The sequence below is a fragment of the Mobula birostris genome, chromosome 6 (assembly GCF_030028105.1).
Source record: "Mobula birostris isolate sMobBir1 chromosome 6, sMobBir1.hap1, whole genome shotgun sequence".
Lineage (NCBI taxonomy): Eukaryota > Metazoa > Chordata > Chondrichthyes > Myliobatiformes > Myliobatidae > Mobula > Mobula birostris.
In genome coordinates this window covers 134,738,746-134,760,083 of record NC_092375.1, presented here as the reverse complement: position 1 = coordinate 134,760,083, position 21,338 = coordinate 134,738,746, and the positions used below count along the sequence as shown (strand labels likewise).

The window sequence follows — 21,338 nt, the reverse complement described above, 5'->3', positions numbered from 1 at the left end:
GCCGTGCCGCCCTGGCCTAATCATGAGACAAATTACAACGACCTATTTACCTATCAACCACACATCTCTGGACTGTGGGAAGAAACTGGAGTACCTGGAGGAAACCCACGTGGTCACTGGGAGGACATACAAACTCTTTATAGACAGCAGTGGGAAATGAACCCAGGTCGCTGACACTGTAAGACATTGTGCTAACCACTACGCTACTGTACCACTCCTTTTCTACTCATCATACCATAGCCACTTCATCAGTTAGGAAATAGTTTTTTCTCACAGCAGAGGTTGAATTCCATTTTTTCCAACATGTTCTATTCCATCTGGACAAGCTTGCTAAAATTGGCATCATTAACAAACAGATTTGTTAAATCAAGTATATATGAACATTCAATTATAAACCGCATATGATATGGAATTTCACTATGAACTATAACAAAATTTATAGAATAGATAAATCTGTCTATTAGCCGCACCAAACGGCAATATAGAAAACATATTTGTTTTCTATCCAGTGTACTAAATTTGTGTATAAGTAAAAAAAAATTGTTTTTATAGCACATCTGTTTCAGGATGTACCATGGTAATGTAAAGTCAGTTATATAGCACGGCAAAAGGCCCTTCAGCCTAACTCATCCATACAGACCAAAGTGCCTACCTTAGCTAGTCCCATTTGCTCCATATCCCTCTAAACCTTTCCTAACCATGTATCTGTCTATTTTTAAAAAAAATTTAAACACATAGAACAGTACAGCACAGTACAGGCCCTTCGGCCCACAATGTTGTGCCGACCCTTAAACCCTGCCTCCCATATAACCCCCCACTTTAAATTCCTCCATATACCTGTCTAGTAGTCTCTTAAACTTCACTAGTGTACCTGCCTCCACCACTGACTCAGGCAGTGTATTCCACGCACCAACAACTCTCTGAGTTGTTACGTACCCCGTAACTGGGTTGCCAAACCAGCAGAAATGGATCACTCAGTTGGAGTCTGGATTACTAGAACTAAGAAAGTTTTATTAAAGAAATAAGCAACACAGTACTCTAATCAAAAGGATAATAAATGCAACGGTTCAGCAATGATAAACATACATGTACACAGAATTAAGATAACAGGATCAATCAAGCTCTATCGTTGTCTAGGGGTAAATGACCAGTTTCAAAGTGACGCAAAGTTCAGTTCCATTTAGTTCAATTCAGTTCGCAGTAATCGCTGCTGTGGCGATGGACAGTGGGGGGAAGGAGAGAGAGAGCAAAACGAATGAATATTCAAGGCTTCCACACAGACCTTCGCAGTCAGCTTTCGGGCGAGTCCTTTGTGATGTCATCTGAGGTCACCCACCGTGACCCCTCCATTTCCAGATACGATCATCTCCCTGCGGTGAACCTGGCACCCAGGCAAGGGTGGACACACACCAGGTTCCCGCCGATCGTGCCTTTCCACCCTGAGCGTCTATGGCTTGTCCCACGACTAGCCGTCCAAAACTTCCCACCGACTTGTGAGAGGCGCACCGCTTCCAGGGTCTCGTTACCTCGGGGTGTCGTGTGTGCTGCCTTAGCGAACCTGTCCCTTTTTATCCCCCTGCTGGGGTATCGCCTGTCCATCACTTCAAACAGTTCAGGGTTCAAAGGGGGAGCCGATCTTGACAGCTCTCCTTCCCCTTCATTAACATCTCCAAATGCTGCTCCATTGTTTTCCTTCTCTCTCTCTCTCCTGAAGACAGGTGGCAGACCAACTGCTGATCCCACTGGTGCCAGCACAGGACAGCTACATCTTAATCTATGTGTATTCTTGTCACACTTCCCCCTTTAAGGATTTTTACCGGGGGTAAAAATTACAAACATGAATACATTATTTGATACACACAAATATACATCTTTATCAGCTATTTGGCTAATACAGCGAGTTTGAAGTTGTCAACACCTGACAGACAGTCAGCCATCACATTTTCTGTTCCTTTTATATGTGTTATTAATAATCCCTTAGACCAGGCTCCAACTTAGCAAACTTCATAACGGCCAAAAACACTGATGAATTGCGATCAATGTAACCTCTCATTTGGTTTCGTCCCGGACCACAATAACAAGAGTCGTCCCATTCCGACTTAGTTTTCTCTCGCAAGGGGGAGGGGTAGTAACCGCAGAGTTATTGCAAAACTTCCTACAGTACCCCACCATCTCCAAGAGCCTTCTGAGGGCCCTCTTGTCTGTCGGGGTTGGGATGTCAGAGATAGCCCGCACTTTAGCTTGCATCGCTGCCAGCTGCCCCTGTGCCACCACAATTCCCAGGTAAGTAACCTTCGTGTGGCCGAACTCATTTTTTCCAAGGTTCACTATCAAGCTGGCTTCAGACAGCCGTATTACATTGCCAATACACACCTCTGTGTTCGTCAGCCCTTTCGTCACTGAATTACTCATTCTATAATGCTGTTGTTCGCTAGGCTGGCCTAGGATAACAACCACCACCCAATGTCCCAGTTCTTTGCATCGCCTCGGGATAATCAAACACACGTGTGCGAGTCGTTTAATTACTTCTCCTAAAGAGTCGCTTTGCTCGGGGATTAAGGAAGAGACCTTATCAGCAGAGCTGGCCAAAACAATAGCCTTCTCCCACCTGGTCGATACCATACTCATCTTTTCAAAATGGTTTTTTTCTCTTATCAGGGGGACCCTAGCTTCATTGATTTCCGCGCTAACACCGACTAGGTTTGTTAGCATATCAAAAGCCTGTGACCGTCTCAGTTCGCGTCAGCCATAATCAATAACATCCTTCCTCCTGGGCAGCCAGTAAACCTCTTTCATGATTCCACCAACTGTTTCCTCCAGCACCGCAAAATGTCCACCGGGGGGTACCTTGGAGGCCAGGTTAAAAATCTCATCCCCATAACTCTTTTGCACCACCCCCCATTCCTCATCTGCGGGTACTGTACTTGGTTTCCCTTTCTTCCTTAGCACTTCCTCCTCCACACCATAGCCTACTAGTTCCCTTGGTAATTCTGTGTCAGGGACAGCTGTCTCTGCCAAAACCATCAGCCCCTCGTCTCGCTCCTGCGCCTGCACAAATTCCTTCCTGGCTAATGCTAAGTCTGTCTCAGCTCCCTCACTACCTCTTGTTTCACTACACTCCTTCTTTTCACTTTCTACCCCCTTCTCGTACAAGGCTGGCAGAAACGTCTCAGCTAAATTTACTACCGCAGTCCCGTGATGAACCTGTGTCCATGGGCGGGGCCTCAATGCTGGCAGGCTGACCTGTCAATCTCACTGCTTCGAACACGATTCCCCCGGCGAGGTCATTACCGAGCAAGACTTCCACGCCTTTCATCGGTAATTCGGACCTCACCCTGATCGTAACTAGTCCAGAGACCAGGTTGCTTTGTAAGTGTATCTGGTGCAAAGGGACGGCTTCTGTCCCTTCCCCAATACCTTTGACCTTGACCTCCCCAGTCTGGGTCTCTGAGCTAAACTCTGATACACTCTTCAATATCAATGACTGACACGCTCCCGTGTCTCTCCAGATCCGCACTGGAACTGGTTTTAACCCCTCCTTCACTGACACCAATCCGGCCGAGATAAACTTCTCGCGCCCTTCCTGAACTTTGGCAGACCTGTCCTGTCCTAGCGGTTCATTTACCAGCTCGATAAAGCCAGTCAAAATCACCGTTTCTCCTTTTCCCGTCTCCTTCTTTGGGGCAAAGCACCTGGACGCAAAGTGTCTGACTTTCCCGCAATTATAACAGACGACCCCAGGAGACTTCCTGCCAGACTGCTCCCGGTCTACCTTATCCTTCTCACTAGTCCCCGGCTTACTTTCTGACTTTTCTGGCGCACTCTCCCCGCCGTCCTGACTACCCTTCTGGTAGCCTTTACTCGGGGCAAACTTCATTTTATGCGTCAACGCATACTCATCCGCTAACTTAGCAGTTGCGGCTAACGTAGCTGCCTCTTTCTCATCTAGGTAGGGTCTCATACCCTCAGGGACACAACCTTTAAACTGCTCAATCAGGATCAGCTGTAGCAGTCTGTCATAATCCCCCTCTACTCCCTTCGAGGCGCACCAACGCTCACAATATGTCTGCATCTCACGGGCAAACTCTAAATAGGTGCGGTCCCACTGCTTCCTCGCATTCCGGAACCTCTGCCAGTATGCCTCCGGGACCAACTCATAAATCCTGAGGATGGCCTCTTTCACCACCTCATACCTCTGGGCATCTTCTGCGGACAAAGCTGAGTAAGCTTGTTGGGCTTTCTCTTTCAGTACACTCTGAAGCAAAACAGCCCACTTATCCCTCGGCCAGTCCTGACTTGTAGCAACTTTTTCAAAATGGAGAAAGTACTGATCCACGTCGGTATCGTCAAATAGGGGAACCAGCCTAACCTCCTGGGTCGCCCGGAACCCTCCACCTTGGTTCGGCACGGGCCCCTGCTCTGCCCTTATCTTTAACTTCTCCAGCTCGAATTCCCTTTCCCTCTGTTTCTCCTCTCGCTCCAGCTGTCTGTCTCTCTCTCTCTCTCTCTCTCTCTCTCCCGCCTTTCTAACTCTCTCTCTTTCTCCCGCCTTTCTAACTCTCTCTCTTTCTCCCGCCTTTCTAACTGCTTCTCTTCGTGTTCTAACTGCCGTACCCGGAACTCGTGCTTGAGTCTCAGTTTTTCAAGCTGCACCTGTACCACATCTCCAGCAGGTTTTTCAATAGACACCACCTCCAGCTCGCCTTGGGGAAACACACCTTTAGATACATAGTGCTCTACGATAGCTCTGTGTATCTCCTCTCTCCTCATTGTCGACTTCCCCTTAGCAAGATTCAACCGTTTGGCCACAGCTACCAATTCTGTTTTCCTGGCATCCTCCAATGCCTCCAAGGTCGGCGCCTTTATAATTTCCTCAGCCTCCATTTCTGCTGTTTGTCTTTTCTTTCTTTTGGGAATTTTGACCCAATCAATTTACTCCGTCCCAAATTTAGCGTTCAAAATCGCGGATGAGAACCCCACTTATGTTACGTACCCCGTAACTGGGTTGCCAAACCAGCAGAAATGGATCACTCAGTTGGAGTCTGGATTACTAGAACTAAGGAAGTTTTATTAAAGAAACAAGCAACACAGTACTCTAATCAAAAGGATAATAAATGCAACAGTTCAGCAATGATAAACATACATGTACACAGAATTCAGATAACAGGATCAATCAAGCTCTATCGTTGTCTAGGAGTAAATGACCAGTTTCAAAGTGACGCAAAGTTCAGTTCAATTTAGTTCAATTCAGTTCGCAGTAATCGCTGCCGTGGCGATGGATAGTGGAGGGAAGGAGAGAGAGAGCAAAATGAATAAATATTCAAGGCTTCCACACAGACCTTCGCAGTCAGCTTTCAGGCGAGTCCTTTGTGATGTCATCTGAGGTCACCGACCGTGACCCCTCCGTTTCCAGATACGATCGTTTCCCTGCGGTGAACCTGGCACCCAGGCAAGGGTGGACGCACACCAGCTTCCCGCCGATCGTGCCTTTCCACCCTGAGCGTCTATGGCTTGTCCCACGACTGGCCGTCCAAAACTTCCCACCGACTTGTGAGAGGCGCACCGCTTCCAGGGTCTCGTTACCTCGGGGTGTCGTGTGTGCTGCCTTAGCGAACCTGTCCCTTTTTATCCCCCTGCTGGGGTATCGCCTGTCCATCACTTCAAACAGTTCAGGGTTCAAAGGGGGAGCCGATCTTGACAGCTCTCCTTCCCCTTCATTAACATCTCCAAATGCTGCTCCATTGTTTTCCTTCTCTCTCCCTCTCTCCTGAAGACAGGTGGCAGACCAACTGCTGATCCCACTGGTGCCAGCACAGGACAGCTACATCTTAATCTATGTGTATTCTTGTCACAGAGTAAAAAATCTTCCTCTAGTATCCTCCTTGAACTTCCCACCCCTTACCTTAAAGCCATGTCCTCTTGTATTGAGCAGTGGTGCCCTGGGGAAGAGGCGCTGGCTGTCCACTCTATCTATTCCTCTTAATATCTTGTATACCTCTATCATGTCTCCGCTCATCCTCGTTCTCTCCAAAGAGTAAAGCCCTAGCTCCCTTAATCTCTGATCATAATGCATACTCTCTAAACCAGGCAGCATCCTGGTGAATCTCCTCTGTACCCTTTCCAATGCTTCTACATCCTTCCTATAGTGAGGCAACCAGAACTGGACACAGTACTCCAAGTGTGGCCTAACCAGAGTTTTAGAGAGCTGCATCATTACCCCGCGACTCTTAAACTCTATCCCTCGACTTATGAAAGCTAACACTCCATAAGCTTTCTTAACTAACCTACCTACCTGTGAGGCAACTTTCAGGGATCTATGGACATGTACCCCCAGATCCCTCTGCTCCTCCACACTACCAAGTATCCTGCCATTTACTTTGTACTCTGCCTTGGAGTTTGTCCTTTCAAAGTGTACCACCTCACACTTCTCCGGGTTGAACTCCATCTGCCACTTCTCAGCCCACTTCTGCATCTTATCAATCTCTCTCTGCAATCTTCGACAATCCTCTACACTATCCACACCACCACCAACCTTTGTGTCATCTGCAAACTTGCCAACCCACCCTTCTACCCCCCACATCCAGGTCGTTAATAAAAATCACGAAAAGTAGAGGCCTGAGAACTGATCCTTGTGGGACACCACTAGTCACAACCCTCCAATCCGAAAGTACTCCCTCCACCACGACCCTCTGCTTTCTGCAGGCAAGCCAATCCTGAATCCTCCTGGCCAAACTTCCCTGGATCCCATGCCTTCTGACTTTCTGAATAAGTCTACCGGTGTGGAACCTTGTCAAATGCCTTACTAAAATCCATGTAGATCACATCCACTGCACTACCCTCATCTATATGCCTGGTCACCTCATCAAAGAACTCTATCAGGCTTGTTAAGACACGATCTGCCCTTCACAAAGCCATGCTGACTGTCCCTGATCAGACCATGATTCTCTAAATGCCCATAGATCCTATCTTTGAGAATTTTTTCCAACAGCTTTCCCACCACAGATGTAAGGCTCACTGGTCTATAGTTACCCGGATTATCCCTACTACCTTTTTTGAACAAGGGGACAACATTCGCCTCCCTCCAATCCTCCGGTACCATTCCCGTGGACAACGAGGACATAAAGATCCTAGCCAGAGGATCAGCAATCTCTTCCTTCACCTCATGGAGCAGCCTGGGGAGTATTCCATCAGGCCCTGGGGACTTATCCGTCCTAATGTATTTTAACAACTCCAACACCTCCTCTCCCTTAATATCAACATGCTCCAGAACATCAACAACACTCATATTGTCCTCACTGTCCTCAAGTTCCCTCTCATTGGTGAATACCGAAGAGAAGTATTCATTGAGGATCTCGCTCACTTCCACAGCTTCCAGGCACATCTTCCCATCTTTATCTCTAATCAGTCCTATCTTCAGTCCTGTCATCCTTTTGTTCTTCACATAATTGAAGAATACCTTAGGGTTTTCCTTTACCCTACTCGCCAAGGCCTTCTCATGCCCCCTTCTTGCTCTCCTCAACTTCTTCTTAAGCTCCTTTCTATTTTCCTCAATAGACCCATCTGATCCTTGCTTTCTAATCCTCATGTATGCTGCCTCCTTCCACCTGACTAGATTCTCCACCTCACTTGTCACCCATGGTTCCTTCGCCCTATCATTCTTTATCTTCCTCACTGGGACAAATTTATCCCTAACATTCTGCAAGGGATCCCTAAACATCGACCACATGTCCTTAGTACATTTCCCTGCAAAAACATCATCCCAATTCACACCCGCAAGTTCTAGCCTTATAGCCTCATAATTTGCCCTTCCCCAATTAAAAATTTTCCTGTCCTCTCTGATTCTATCCTTTTCCATGATAATGTTAAAGGCCAGGGAGCGGTGGTCACAGATGCTCACCCACTGAGAGATCTGTGACCTGACCCGGTTCGTTATTTAATACTAGATCTAGTATGGCATTCCCCCTAGTCGGCTTGTCAACATACTGTGGCAGGCATCCACCCTGGATACACTTAACAAATTCTGCCCCGTCTAAACCATTGGAACTAATCAGCTGCCAATCAATATTAGGGAAGTTAAAGTCACCCATGAGAACAGCCTTGTTATTTTTGCACCTTTCCAAAATCTGCCTCCCAATCTGCTCCTCGTTATCTCTGCTGCTACCAGGGGGCCTATAGAATACTCCCAATAGAGTAACTGCTCCCTTCCTGTTCCTGACTTCCACCCATACTGATTTAAAAGAGGATCCTGCTACATTACGGTGTATTGGAAGGATAGGCAGGTAGGCAGAGGGGGTGCCGTGGCTTTATTGGTAAGAAATGATATTAAATCATTAGAAAGAGGTGACATAGGTGACATAGGATCGGAAGGTGCAGAATTTTTATGGGTTGAGCTAAGAAATCGCAGGGGTAAAAGGACCCTGATGGCAGTTATATACAGGCCTCCTATCAGCTGCTGTGATGTGGACTACAAATTACAACAGGAAATAGAAAAGGCTTGTCAGAAGGGCAGTGTTATGATAATTGTGGGGGATCCACATGCGAGGGGATTGGGAAAATCGGGTCGGCACTGGATCTCAAGAGAGAGAATTTGTAGAATGTCTAGGAGATGGTTTTTTAGAACAGCTTCTTGTTGAGCCCACTAGGGGGTCAGCTGTACTGGATTGGGTACTGTGTAATGAATCAGAGGTGATTAAGAAAGATTGAGGTGAAGGAACCTTTAGGAGGTAGTGATCATAACATGATTGAGTTCACTGTGAAATTTGAGAATAAGAAGCCGAAATTCAATGTGTTGGTATTTCAGTAAAGGAAATTACAGTGGTATGAGAGAGGAACCGGCCAAAGTTGACTGGAAAGGGACACTAGCAGGAAGGACGGCAGAGCAGCAGTGGCTAGAGTTTATGCGAGAAGTGAGGAAGGTGCAAAACAGATATATTCCAAAAAAGAAGAAATTTTCAAGTGGAAGAAGGATGCAACCGTGGCTGACAAGAGAAGTCAAAGCCAAAGTTAAAGCAGAGGGCATACAAGGAAGCAAAAATTAGTGGGAACACAGAGGATTGGGAAGTTTTTAAAAGCTTACAAAAGGAAATTAAGAAGGTCATTAAGAGGGAAAAGATAAACTATGAAAGGAAGCTAGCAAATAATATCAAAGAGAATACTAAAAGCTTTTTCCAGTATATAAAGAGTAAAAGACAGGTGAGAGTAGATATAGGACTGATAGAAAATGATGCTGGAGACATTGCAATGGGAGATAAGGAGATGGCTGAGGAACTGAACAAGTATTTTGCATCAGTCTTCACTGAGGAAGACATCAGCAGTATACAGGATACTTAAGGATGTCAGGGAAGAGAAGTGTGCGCAGTCACAATTACGACAGAGAAAGTACTCAGGAAGCTGAATGGTCTAAGGGTAGATAAATCTCCCGGACCAGATGGAATGCACCCTCGTGTTCTGAAGGAAGTAGCTGTGGAGATTACGGAGGCATTAGCAATGATCTTTCAAAAGTCGATGGATTCTGGCATGGTTCCGGAGGACTGGAAGATTGCAAATGTCACTCCGCTATTTAAGAAGGAGACAAGGAAGCAAAAAGGAAATTATAGACCTGTTAGCTTGACATCGGTGGTTGGGAAGTTGTTGGAATCGATTGTCAAGGATGAGGTTACGGAGTACCTGGAGGCAGAAGACAAGATAGGCAGAACTCAGCATGGTTTCCTTAAAGGAAAATCCTGCCTGACAAACCTATTGCACTTTTTTGAGGAAATTACAAGTAGGCTAGGCAAGGGAGATGCAGTGGATGTTGTATATTTGGATTTTCAGAAGGCTTTTGACAAGGTGTCACACATGAGGCTGCTTAACAAGAGCCCATGGAATTATGGGAAAGTTACATACATGGACAGAGCATTGGCTGATTGGCAGGAAACCGAGTGGGAAATAAAGGGATTCTATTCTGGTCGGCTGCCGGTTACCAGTGGTGTTCCACAGGGGTCCGTGTTGGGGCCGCTTCTTTTTAAGTTGTACATCAACGATTTGGATTATGGAATAGATGGCTTTGTGGCTAAGTTTGCTGATGATACAAAGATAGGTGGAGGGGCCAGTAGTGCTGAGGAAACAGAGAGTCTGCAGAGAGACTTGGATAGATTGGGAGAATGGGCAAAGAACTGGCAAATGAAATACAATGTTGGAAAGTGTATGGTTATGCACTTTGGCAGAAGAAATAAACGGGCAGACTATTATTTAAATTGGGAGAGAATTCAAAGTTCTAAGATACAATGGGACTTGGGAGTCCTCGTGCAGGATACCCTTAAGGTCAACCTCCAGGCTGAGTCGGTGGTGAAGAAGAAGAATGCAATGTTGGCATTCAATTCTAGAGGAATAGAGTATAGGAGCAGGGATGTGATGTTGAGGCTCTATAAGGCACTGGTGAGACCTCACTTGGAGTACTGTGGGCAGTTTTGGTCTCCTTATTGAAGGAAGGATGTGCTGACGTTGGAGAGGATTCAGAGAAGATTCACTAGAATGATTCTGGGAATGAGAGGGTTAACCTATGAGGAACGTTTGTCTGCTCTTGGACTGTATTCCTTGGAGTTTAGAAGAATGAGAGGGGACCTCATAGAAACATTTCGAATGTTGAAAGGCATGGACAGAGTGGATGTGGCAAAATTGCTTCCCATGGTGGGGGAGTCTAGTACAAGAGGGCATGACTTAGGGATTGATGGGCGCCCTTTCAGAACAGAGATGCGAAGGAATTTTTTAAGCCAGAGGGTGGTGAATCTGTGGAATTTGTTGCCACGGGCGGCAGTGGAGGCCAAGTCATTGGTTGTACTTAAGGCAGAGATTGATAGGTATCTGAGTAGCCAGGGCATCAAAGGTTATAGTGAGAAGGCGGGGGAGTGGGTCTAAATGGGAGGATGGATCAGCTCATGATAAAATGGCAGAGCAGACTGGATGGGCCGAATGGCCAACTTCTCCTTTGTCTTATGGTCATTCCCCACCCTTTCTGTAACTGTAATAGTATCCCTGACCAGTAATGCCACCCCTCCTCCCTTTCCTCCACCCCCATCCCTTTTAAAGCACTGAAAACCAGGAATATTGAGAATCCATTCCTGACCTGGTGCCAGCCAAGTCTCTGTAATGGCCACTACATCATAATTCCATGCATGTATCCAAGCTCTCAGTTCATCACCTTTGTTCCTGATGCTTCTTGCATTGAAGTACACGCACTTTAGCCCTTCTACCTTACTACCTTTACACCCTTTATTCTGTTTCTCTTTCCTCAAAGCCTCTTTATATGTTAGAGCTGGCTTTATTCCATGCACTATACTTGCAGTTCTCACATGACCTTTATCCACCTCCACCTCCCTTTCTGCTCTGACACTCTGGTTCCCCTCTCCCTACAAATCTAGTTTATACTCCCCAGAGCAAAACTAGCAAACCTTCCCGCAAGGATGTTAGTCCCCCTCCAGTTCAGGTGCAACCCGTCTCTTTGGAACAGGTCTTACCTTCCCTGGAACAAGGCCCAATTGTCCAGAAACATGAAGCCCTCCCTCTTGCACCAACTCCTTAGCCATGTATTTAGCTGCATTATCTTCCTATTTCTAGACTCACTAGCACATGGCACAGGTAGCAATCCTGAGGTTGCAACCCTGGAGGTCCTGTCCTTCAACTTTGCACCTAACTCCCTAAACTCTCTTTGCAGGACCTCCTCCTTCTTCCTATCCATGTCATTGGTCCCTATATGGATCACGACATCTGGCTGCTCACCCACCCTCTTGAGAATACCGAGAACTCGATCCGAGATATCGCGGACCCTGGCACCAGGGAGGCAACAGACCATCCGGGATTCTCAATCTCTTCCACAGAACCTCCTGTCTGTCCCCCTAACTATCGAATCCCCTATCACTACTGCTCTCCTGTTTTCCCTCCTTCCCTTCTGAGCTGAGTCTATCATGTTTGGAAATATCTATCATGTTTGGAAAAACTTGTTCCTCAGGTTGTCTAATTTTTCCTCTCTTAGCTTAAGCACATTCTTTTATGATAAGTTCATATACTGTAAACAAACATGCAATAATGGCCAAATATCCTGATTTAGTGATGTTAATTGAGGAGTGATTAACATTAGATTTAATTGACTTCATTTAAAAATGCAGATCAATGGTTATGATTTTCTTTGAAGTTTTATTTAAGAAAACCATTTGTCTAATTTGTAACCACTGTTGAATGTGGGCACAATTTCAAGTCTTTTAGTTAAATACAGCAGCTTAATCTTGTCCCATGGCTTCTACAGCTATTAAATCATTTCTGTGAAACAAACACTTATAAGGGGCTTACACAATTAAAATCAATCTCTTCAAAAGCTCATGCCAGGAGTCCCACTCAAGGACAAGAAAGGGCTGTGAATGATAGCTGCAGGCAACAGTAATATCTTAAGAAACAATAAGCAGTGCACTAACTTCCAGCACAAAATATCAGGAGTAGCCTCATGTATTTTTTTCCCTCCTCAAATAGATTCACTATTAAAAAGACAAAAACAATTAAACACAAATTTCAGCTGCACAAACTGCATCTGTGAAGAGGTCAAAGATCTCTCATCAGAGTGCGAAATGTTAGAGATAACTTTTAAGTAACAGAGGAAATGGAGAGGCCTGAAAAGAATAAAATTGGAGGATCCTCATTGCAGTAACAGAGAATGGACAATAGAGAATGAATACTAAGTGATGATGGAGCAGGCTGAAACAGAAATAGCAAACACCAATAAATAACAAAAATGGAGTAAAAAGCTGAATACAAATTGCATCAGAGACTACAAGGACAAAATGGACACTGAATGACCATACTAATTAAAGTTACTGAATATACTTTTGAGTCATGGTAACTATAATATGCCTAGCCAGAGAATGCTTCTTATGCTTACAGTGAGTTTCATTGGAACGTCTTCTCACACAGTTCCTCAAGATTACTGTCAGACATCCACTCCAGTTCAGAGTGTTCGATGCATGGACTGAATAAGTGGGGTAATAATTGCACACAACCATCACTTTGACTAGGTTCAATGGCAAAGCGGACTAAAATGATTTAAGACCAAGCTGTTATTCGCACATACAGATGCACAAACCTTCTTTTTGGCTCCTACTACAGGAATGCGTTTTGAAGCTGTAATTTTTCATCAATCTGCCATTAAACGAAAGATACTTAGTATTGTATCTGTTCATTTACAGAAATTGCAATTCCAACACCAGTTATTTTTAAGTTAAAATCAATGTTCTTTTTAACAAGCACAATATTAAAGACACATATTTTAGTGAGGCATTGTCCCAGTCGCTAAGTACCAACCTTGCTCATTATTATTGTTATTTGCTGTCTAAATATGTAAGTACAAATCAAAGATTAATTCAGTTACACATGATTGGAATGACTAAATCATTTGAGTAAAATGACAACTTTTAGCAGCAGAAGCCCCAATTAGTTGGTTGAGAGAAAAAAAATAGTTTAGTGTAGCTCTATCGTTTAAATAATTTAACCTAGGCACTTCAGAATCAGAATTAATATCACCAATATCTATATATGTTCTTGGTGATGGAGGTCCTTAATGATGGATGCCGCCTTTTTGACGCATAGTTCCTTGAAGTTCCTCTCTCACGGTGGTGTCTGAAAAGAGGATGCTGTCTAAGTTGCATGCCATCTTGGTCAATGTCTCCCATCCACTACATAATGTACTGGGTGGGCACAGGAGTACATTCAGCCAGAGACTCATTCCTCCAAGATGCAGCACAGAGCGTCATAGGAAGTCATTCCTGCCTGTGGCCATCCACTCTACAACTCCTCCCTTGGAGGGTCAGACACCCTGTGCCGATAGGCTGGTCCTGGACTTATTTCATAATTTACTGGCATAATTTACATACTACTATTTAAGTATTTATGGTTCTATTACTATTTATTATTTATGGTGCAACTGTAATGAAAACCAATTTCCCCCTGGAATCAATAAAGTATGACTATGACTATATCCAGGATGCTGGGGAGGTTAGTGCCCATGACGTAGCTGACTGAGTTTACAACTTTCTGCAGCTTACGCTCTTCACAGTACATCTGCAAAAATCTGCAAGTGTCTTTGGTGACGTACCAAATCTCCTCAAACTCCTAATGAAATATAGCCACTGCTGTGCCTTCTTTGTAGCTGCATTATATTATTTGGTCCAGGAAAGATCCTCAGAGATGTTGTCACCCAGAAACTTGAGATTGCTCACTCTTTCCTCTTCTGATTCCCTCTATGAAGAGTGGTGTGTGTTCCCTCATCTTACCCCTCCTGAAGTTCATAATTAATTCTTTGCTCTTACTGACATTGAGTGCAAGGTTGTTGCTACAACACCATTCAACCAGCTGATCTCTCTCGCTCTTGTGCACCTTCTCGGCAACATCTAAAATTCTGCCAACAATCGTTGTGTCGTCAGCAAATTTATAAGTGGCATTTGAGTTGTGCCTAGCCATGAAGTATTGTCAAACTTCATTTTAGAAGTTTGATTTCATACTTATATACTTCTTCCAATTTATTATTAAATTACATTGCACAAAGATTGGCAATCACTGTTCCTCAGGTCCTCTAATTTTTCCCCTCTCAGCTTAAGCACATTCTTTTATGATAAGTTCATATAAACAAATATGCGATAATGGCCAAATACATGCACTAAATTGACTTATTACATTTGTTATATATGTGCCACTGAACAGACCACACTTTTGTACCAAACAATAATAACACATCAATAATCACCTAGCTGCATGTGTACGAATAAAGGTAGTAAATGTCCAGGTAAATGAATTAATTGAGTAGTAAATTCAGGATCAATTTAATCAGTTTATAAGAAGATTGTGTGATTGGAGAGATCAATTTAGACCTGTGGTCAACAATGGTTTTGTACTGCTGGTTGCTAAGCCTATTAGTTCCTGAAAGACATGAGTTTCACATTGTTCATGCATACTTTTCAAGATATTGCTTAAACCACCAACGGACATTCACAAAAATTGGTCTATAAACTTATAACCTTACATGATTAAGGCCTCCCATTCAAAAAAGTTCTCCTCACTGATTGGACCTGTGAACAGCAAAATAATAGAGAAAATTAAGATTAAACCCAATTGAAGTATACAAAATGCTTACAAGATTTCTTAAGTGTACCTACACAGCTTAGATCTGTGCCAGGTACATTGAGATGCAGCTCCTTAGAGACCGTGTTAGGGAATTGGAGCTGCAGCTCGATGACCTTCGGCTTGTTAGGGAAAGTGAAGCAGAGACAGACAGGAGCTACAGTGAGGTAGTTACCTCAAGGCTAAAAGAGACCGATAAATGGATGACTATCATATGAGGGAAAGGAGAACGTCAGATAGTGGAGAGTACCCCTGTATTGAGTATTCCTCTCAACAATAAGTACTCCGTTTTGAGAACTGTAGGGGGGGAATGACTTACCTGGGGGAAGCAACAGCAGCCATGTCTCTGGCACTGAGTCTGTCCCTGTGGCTCAGAAAGGGTAGGGAACTGAACAGGAAGGCAGCAGTAATAGGGGACTCCATAATTAGGGGGCCAGATACATGATTCTAGGGACACAAAAAGGAAACACTGATGGTAGTTTGCCTCCTAGGTGCCAGGGTCCATGATATTTCTAGACTCCTCCACCATATCCTGAAAAGGGAGGGTAAGCAGCCAGAGGTTGTGGTACATATTGGTGCCAATGACATAAGAAGAAAAAGGGAGGAGGTCCTGAAAAAAAAACTGGAAGTTAGGAAGGAAGCTGAGAAGCAGGATCTCAAAGGTAGTAATCTTGGGATTGCTACCTGTGCCACATGATCGTGAGAATAGGAATAAAAATGAAGTGGCAGATAAATGCTTGGCTGAAGAATTGGAGCAGGGGCAGTGGGTTTCAGAGTTCTGGATAATTGGGACCTCTTCTGGGGCAGGTAGGACCTGTACTAAAGGGACAGGTTGCACTTGAATCTGAGGGGGACCGATATTCTTGCGGACAGATTTACTAGAGCTGTTGGGAATGGAGAGTCGTTTAAACAAACGTGGCATGGGACTGGAACCTGTATGATAGACCGAGGATGAGCCAGCAGGTTTACAAGTAGATGATGAGTGTAACATGAATGTAAGGAAAGATAAGCCAATGATTGGGTACAAGTGCCAACAGAGCAAACAGCTAAATTGTACCACAGAGACAAAATTCAAAAAGAGCGAAGAATGCAGGACTGAAGGTGCTATATTTAAATGTGCCTAGCATGCAGAATAAGGTGGACGAACTCGTGGCACAATTTGAGATTGGTCAGTAAGACACTGTGGGCATCATTCAGTCATGGCTGAAAGAAGGCCAGATTTGGGAGCTTAAAATCAAAGGACATACTTTGTATCAAAAGAAAAAGCCAGGAAGGCATAGGGGGCAGTGTGGCTTTGTTGCTAAGAGATAGAATAACATCTTTAGAAAGAAGTGACATAGGGTCAGAGAATGTTGAATCATTGTGGGTGGAGTTAAGAAATTGCAAGGGTAAGACAAAGTTATGGGAATCATATATAGGCCTCCAAATAGTGGCCAAGATGTGGGGTTGAGATTGCAAAGGGAGCTGGAAAAGGCATGTAATAAGAGTAATGGCACAATTGTAATGGGGGGCTTCAATATGTAAGAGATTGGAAAAATCAGGTTGGTGTCGGATCGCAAGAGAGGGAATTTATCGAATACCTATGATATGGCCTTTTTAGAGCAGCTTGTGCCTGAGCCTACTCAGGGAAAGGCTATATTAGATTGGGTGTTGTGTAAGAACCCAATCTTATTTGGAAGCTTAATGGAGAGGAACCCTTAGGATGCAGTGATCATAATATGATTGAATTCATACTAAAATTTGAGAGGGAGAAGCATAACTCACATGTATCAGTATCGCAATGGAATTAACAGAGGTATGAGAGAGGAGCTTGCCCAAGTGGATTGGAGGGGGATACTGGCGGTGGTGAGGGCAGAGCAGAGATGCCCCACAGAGGAAGAAGTTCTCAAATGGCAGGAGCAGGCTGACAAGGGAAGTTAAGAACTGCATAAAAGCTAAGGAAACTGCATAAAAGCTAAGGAAAAGGCATAAATAAAACAAAAAGCAACTAAAAAAGCTAAAAGAGAAAAGATGAAATATGTGGGGAGACTAGCCAATAAAATAAAGCAGGATACCAAAAGTTTTTTTCAGTCATATAACGAGTAAGTGGAGATAAGAGTTGATATTATACCACTGGAAAATGATGCTGGTGGGGGACTAAGAAATGGCAGATGAACTTAATGGGGATTTTGCATCTGTCTTCTCTGTGGAAGGCACTAGCAGTGTGACAGAGTTCCGTGAGTGTAAGGGAGCAGGAGTGAGTGCCATTGCTATTACAAACGAAAAAGTGCCAAGTAAACTCAAAGGTCTTAATGTGGATGTCAGATGGACTACATCCCAGAGTCCTGAGTGCTGAAGAGATAACAGATGCATTAGTCATGATCTTTCAAGAATCACTTGATTCTCACATGGTCCAGAAGACCATAAGACATAGGAGCAGAATTAGCCCATTCAGCTCATCGAGTCTGTTCTGCCATTCAATCATGGCTAATGCCAGATCCCACTCAACCCCATACACCTGCCTTCTCACCATATCTTTTGATGTCCCAATCAATCAAGAAATGATCAACTTCCGCCTTAAGTATACGCAGAGATTTGGCCTCCACCGCAGTCTGTAGCAGAGCATTCCACAGATTTACTGCTCTCTGGCTAAAAAAATTTCTCCTTACCTCTGTTCTAAATGGTCACTCCTCAATTCTGAGGCTGTGCTCTCTAGTTCTGGTTACCCCCACCATAGGAAACATCCTCTCCACATCTACCTTATCTAGTCCTTTCAACATTCAGTAGGTTTCAATGAGATCTCTCCTGCATTCTTCTAACTTCCAGTGAGTACAGGCCCAAAGCTGCCAAACACTCCTCTGATGGTAACCTTTACATTCCCGGAATCATCCTCGTGAACCTCCTCTGGACTCTCTCCAACGACAACACATCCTTTCTGAGATATGGGACCCGGATCTGTTGACAATACTCTTAAGTACGGCCTGACTAGTGTGTTATAATGGCTCAGCATTATCTCCTTGCTTTTATATTCTGTTCCCCTTGAAATAAATTCCAACATTGCATACACCTTCTTTACCACAGACTCAACCTGTAAATTAACCTTCTGGGAGTCTTGTACCAGGACTCCCAAGTCCCTCTGCACCTCTGATGTTTGAGACTTCTCCCCATTTAGATAATATTGTTATCCACACTATTGTTGCTTTTACCAAAATGCATTATCATACATTTCCCAACACTGTATTCCACCTGCTACTTTATTCCCATTCATCCAATTTGTCTAAGTCCCGCTGCAATCGCATTGTTTACTCAGCACTACCTACCCCTCCACCCATCTTTCCACAAACTTTGCCACAAAACCATCAATTCCATTATCTAAATCATTGACAAACAACGTGAAAAACATTGGTCCCAATACTGACCCCTGAGGAACACCAGTAGTCACCAGCAGCCAACCATAAAAGGCCACTCGCTGCCTCCTGTCAGCCATTCTGCTCTCCATGCCAGTATCTTTCCTGTAACACCATAGGATTTTATCTTCTTAAATAGCCTCATGTGTGGCACCTTATCAAACGCCTTCTGAAAATCCAAGCAAATGAGATCCACTGCCTCGCCTTTATCTACCCTGCTTTTTACTTCTTCAACGAATTCCGACAGGTTTGTCAGAATAGGTTTTCCTTCACAGAAACCATGCTAACTTGGATCATTAGTCGCCAAGGACCTCGAAACTTCATCCTCAATAATACTTTCCCAACCACTGAGGTTAGGCCTTCCTTTCTTTAGCCTTCCTCCCTTCTTAAACAGAGGAATGACATTTACAATCTTCCAGTCCTCCAGGACTCCATGCCAGACTCAAGTGATTCTTGAAAGATCATAACCAATGCATCTGTTATCTTTTCAGCAACCTCTCAAGACTCTGGGATGTAGTCTATCTGATAAGGAAAGATATTGGCATGGATAGCGGAACGAGTGACAGGCAAAAGGCAGCGAGTGGGAATAAAAGGGTCCTTTCTGGTTGGCTGCCGATGATCAGTAGCGGTCCTCAGGGTCAGTATCGGGACCGCTACTTTCACATTATTTGTCAGTGATTTGGATAATGGAATTGATGGCTTTGTGGCAAAGTTTGCGGATGATACGAAGATAGATGGAGGGGTAGGTAGTGCTGAGGAATCTCATGAAACCTACCAAATGTTGAAAGGACTAGATAGGATAGATGTGGAGAGGATGTTTCCTATGGTGGAGGTATCCAGAATTAGAGGGCACAGCCTCAAAATTGAGGGTCGACCGTTTAGAACAGAGATAAGGAGGATGTTTTTTAGTCAGAGGGTACTAAATCTGTGGAACGCTCTGCCACAGACTGCAGTGGAGACCAAGTCCTTGCGTATATTTAAAGTGGAGTTTGATCATTTCCTGATTGGCCAGGACATCAAAGGATATGGCAAGAAGACAGGTGTATGGGATTGAGTGGGATCCGGATCAGCCCTGATGGAATGGCAGAGCAGAAGACTCAATGGGCTGAATGGACCAATTCTGCTCTTATGTCTTATGGTCTTATTCCAATATGCTGGTCACCACTGGTCAGGAGCTTGACTGGAGAGGCTATATAAGTAACATAGCTGAAGGATCAGGTCAAGAGCTGGGTATCCTGCAGCAAGAGGCACATCTCTTGACACTGCAAAGCCTTGCTACTATTTACACACATCAGGAGAGTGATGGAATGCTCTCCCTGGTCTGACACAGTGTCTGCAGCGTGTCTATCCACAAAATGATGTGCAGTTACCCGCCCAGGGTTCTATAAAAGCACCTCTCAAACCCACAACTTCTACCGGTGAGGAGGACAACAGTCAACTGAGTTCCAAATATCTTTTGCATACTTATGGGGGGGAGGGGAATACTGAAAGCTGTATAATGTGGGATTACTTACCTGCAACAATTCCTTCAGGAGGATTCAGTGTTAATTCTGCAAAGCAACATAGATGGATTACTTATAGAATCACTGTGCTAACAAAGCTGCTACACAAGTTACACACCCAGGACTAAAGAAAAATGAGAGACTAGGCAAATTGCATAAAATAGAAGCCCATCAGCAGGTTCCCACCGTATTGCAAGTCAGAGGCTAAATGCAATGTTCTACCTACAATATCTGCAAATGAAAAATTATTTTTACGTGGCACTTTCATCCAGTCTGAAGCTCGTTATAAATCAGTGATGGTTTAAGACAGTCACTGATGTTTTATTCGTTTTACAGGGAGGGTGGGGGTAGAGACGTTCATTTATATCACAATGCATTTGTTTCATTCAGACACTATGAATGGCCTGAGTACACTATTAACTTGCATAACAATCATTCTGCATCAATTTCCCAGTAAAGCTTTGTCATTTGTCATGTTTGTTGGAGGAAGAATGTCTATCAGGGGAGCCTCCTGCTTTGCTTCAATATTCATTTATTTAAGCATACAGTGAGGTTACAGGACCTTCTGGCCCAAATAGCCTGGGCTGCCCAATTACAGCCAAGTGGCCAGTTAACCTACTGACCTTTACACCTCTGAAAGCAGCAAACCCATGCAGTCAAGGGGAGAATGTACAAACTCCTCAGCGACAGCTGTGGGAACTGAACTCAGATTTGCTGGCACTGTATCAGCTTTACACCAACCACTATGCTACCATGCCTTCTTACTTTCAAATGTAAAGTCCTTTGGAATCTCCTGGCGTAATGAAAGGTGCTATGAACTGGCTTTGATGTCAAATCATTCCATTCGCATCCAGCCAAACCACAGGAGACAAAAGAACACTATTTTCTTCAAATCATCAACTTGAAACATGAACACTGCCCCTCTGCCCCAAAAAAAGTGCCTGCCCTGTTGAGCAGCACCAGCTCTTTTGTGTTTTTTTTATTTTGGCATTTCCAGCATCTGCAATCTTTTTGATTTTCCAACAGATTGTCAGTTGTTCTTGCAGCAGTTGCCTGCAACTTTTGAGGCAAATACTTCCCACCACTTCTCAGCCAATACCTGAAAGGCATGGAAGAATTCATCCACCATAGAGTTCTGATAAAAATTAATATTGTTCAATTACTAATGAAAATCCCCACTTCAGATATCGTGATACAAAGTCACCTGAGGAGCTGGGACGACAGACATTCTACAATCACAACCATAACCATATTCTCATGTGCCAGATATGACTCTAACCTTCAGAGTATTCTCTTCTGGTGTCCCACTGAA

The 21,338-nt window shown here is 44.2% G+C and overlaps 1 protein-coding gene across 4 annotated transcripts in view; it reads right to left on the bottom strand.

The window, feature by feature from the left end:
* The window catches only part of ube2g2 (ubiquitin-conjugating enzyme E2G 2 (UBC7 homolog, yeast)), a 70,119-nt gene that overhangs the window by 30,768 nt on the left and 18,013 nt on the right, over positions 1-21,338 (bottom strand). For 2 of the 4 annotated variants that reach the window (XM_072261385.1, XM_072261384.1), the window contains exons 2-3: positions 20,039-20,074; positions 15,041-15,086 (exon numbers count right to left, since the gene is read on the bottom strand). In XM_072261385.1, coding sequence (XP_072117486.1) covers positions 15,041-15,086; positions 20,039-20,074 — 82 coding nt within the window. Of the gene's footprint in view, positions 1-1,030; positions 9,667-13,108; positions 13,165-15,040; positions 15,087-20,038; positions 20,075-21,338 lie in introns of those variants that run through there. The other 2 variants (XM_072261383.1, XM_072261386.1) reach the window with 2 other exon arrangements.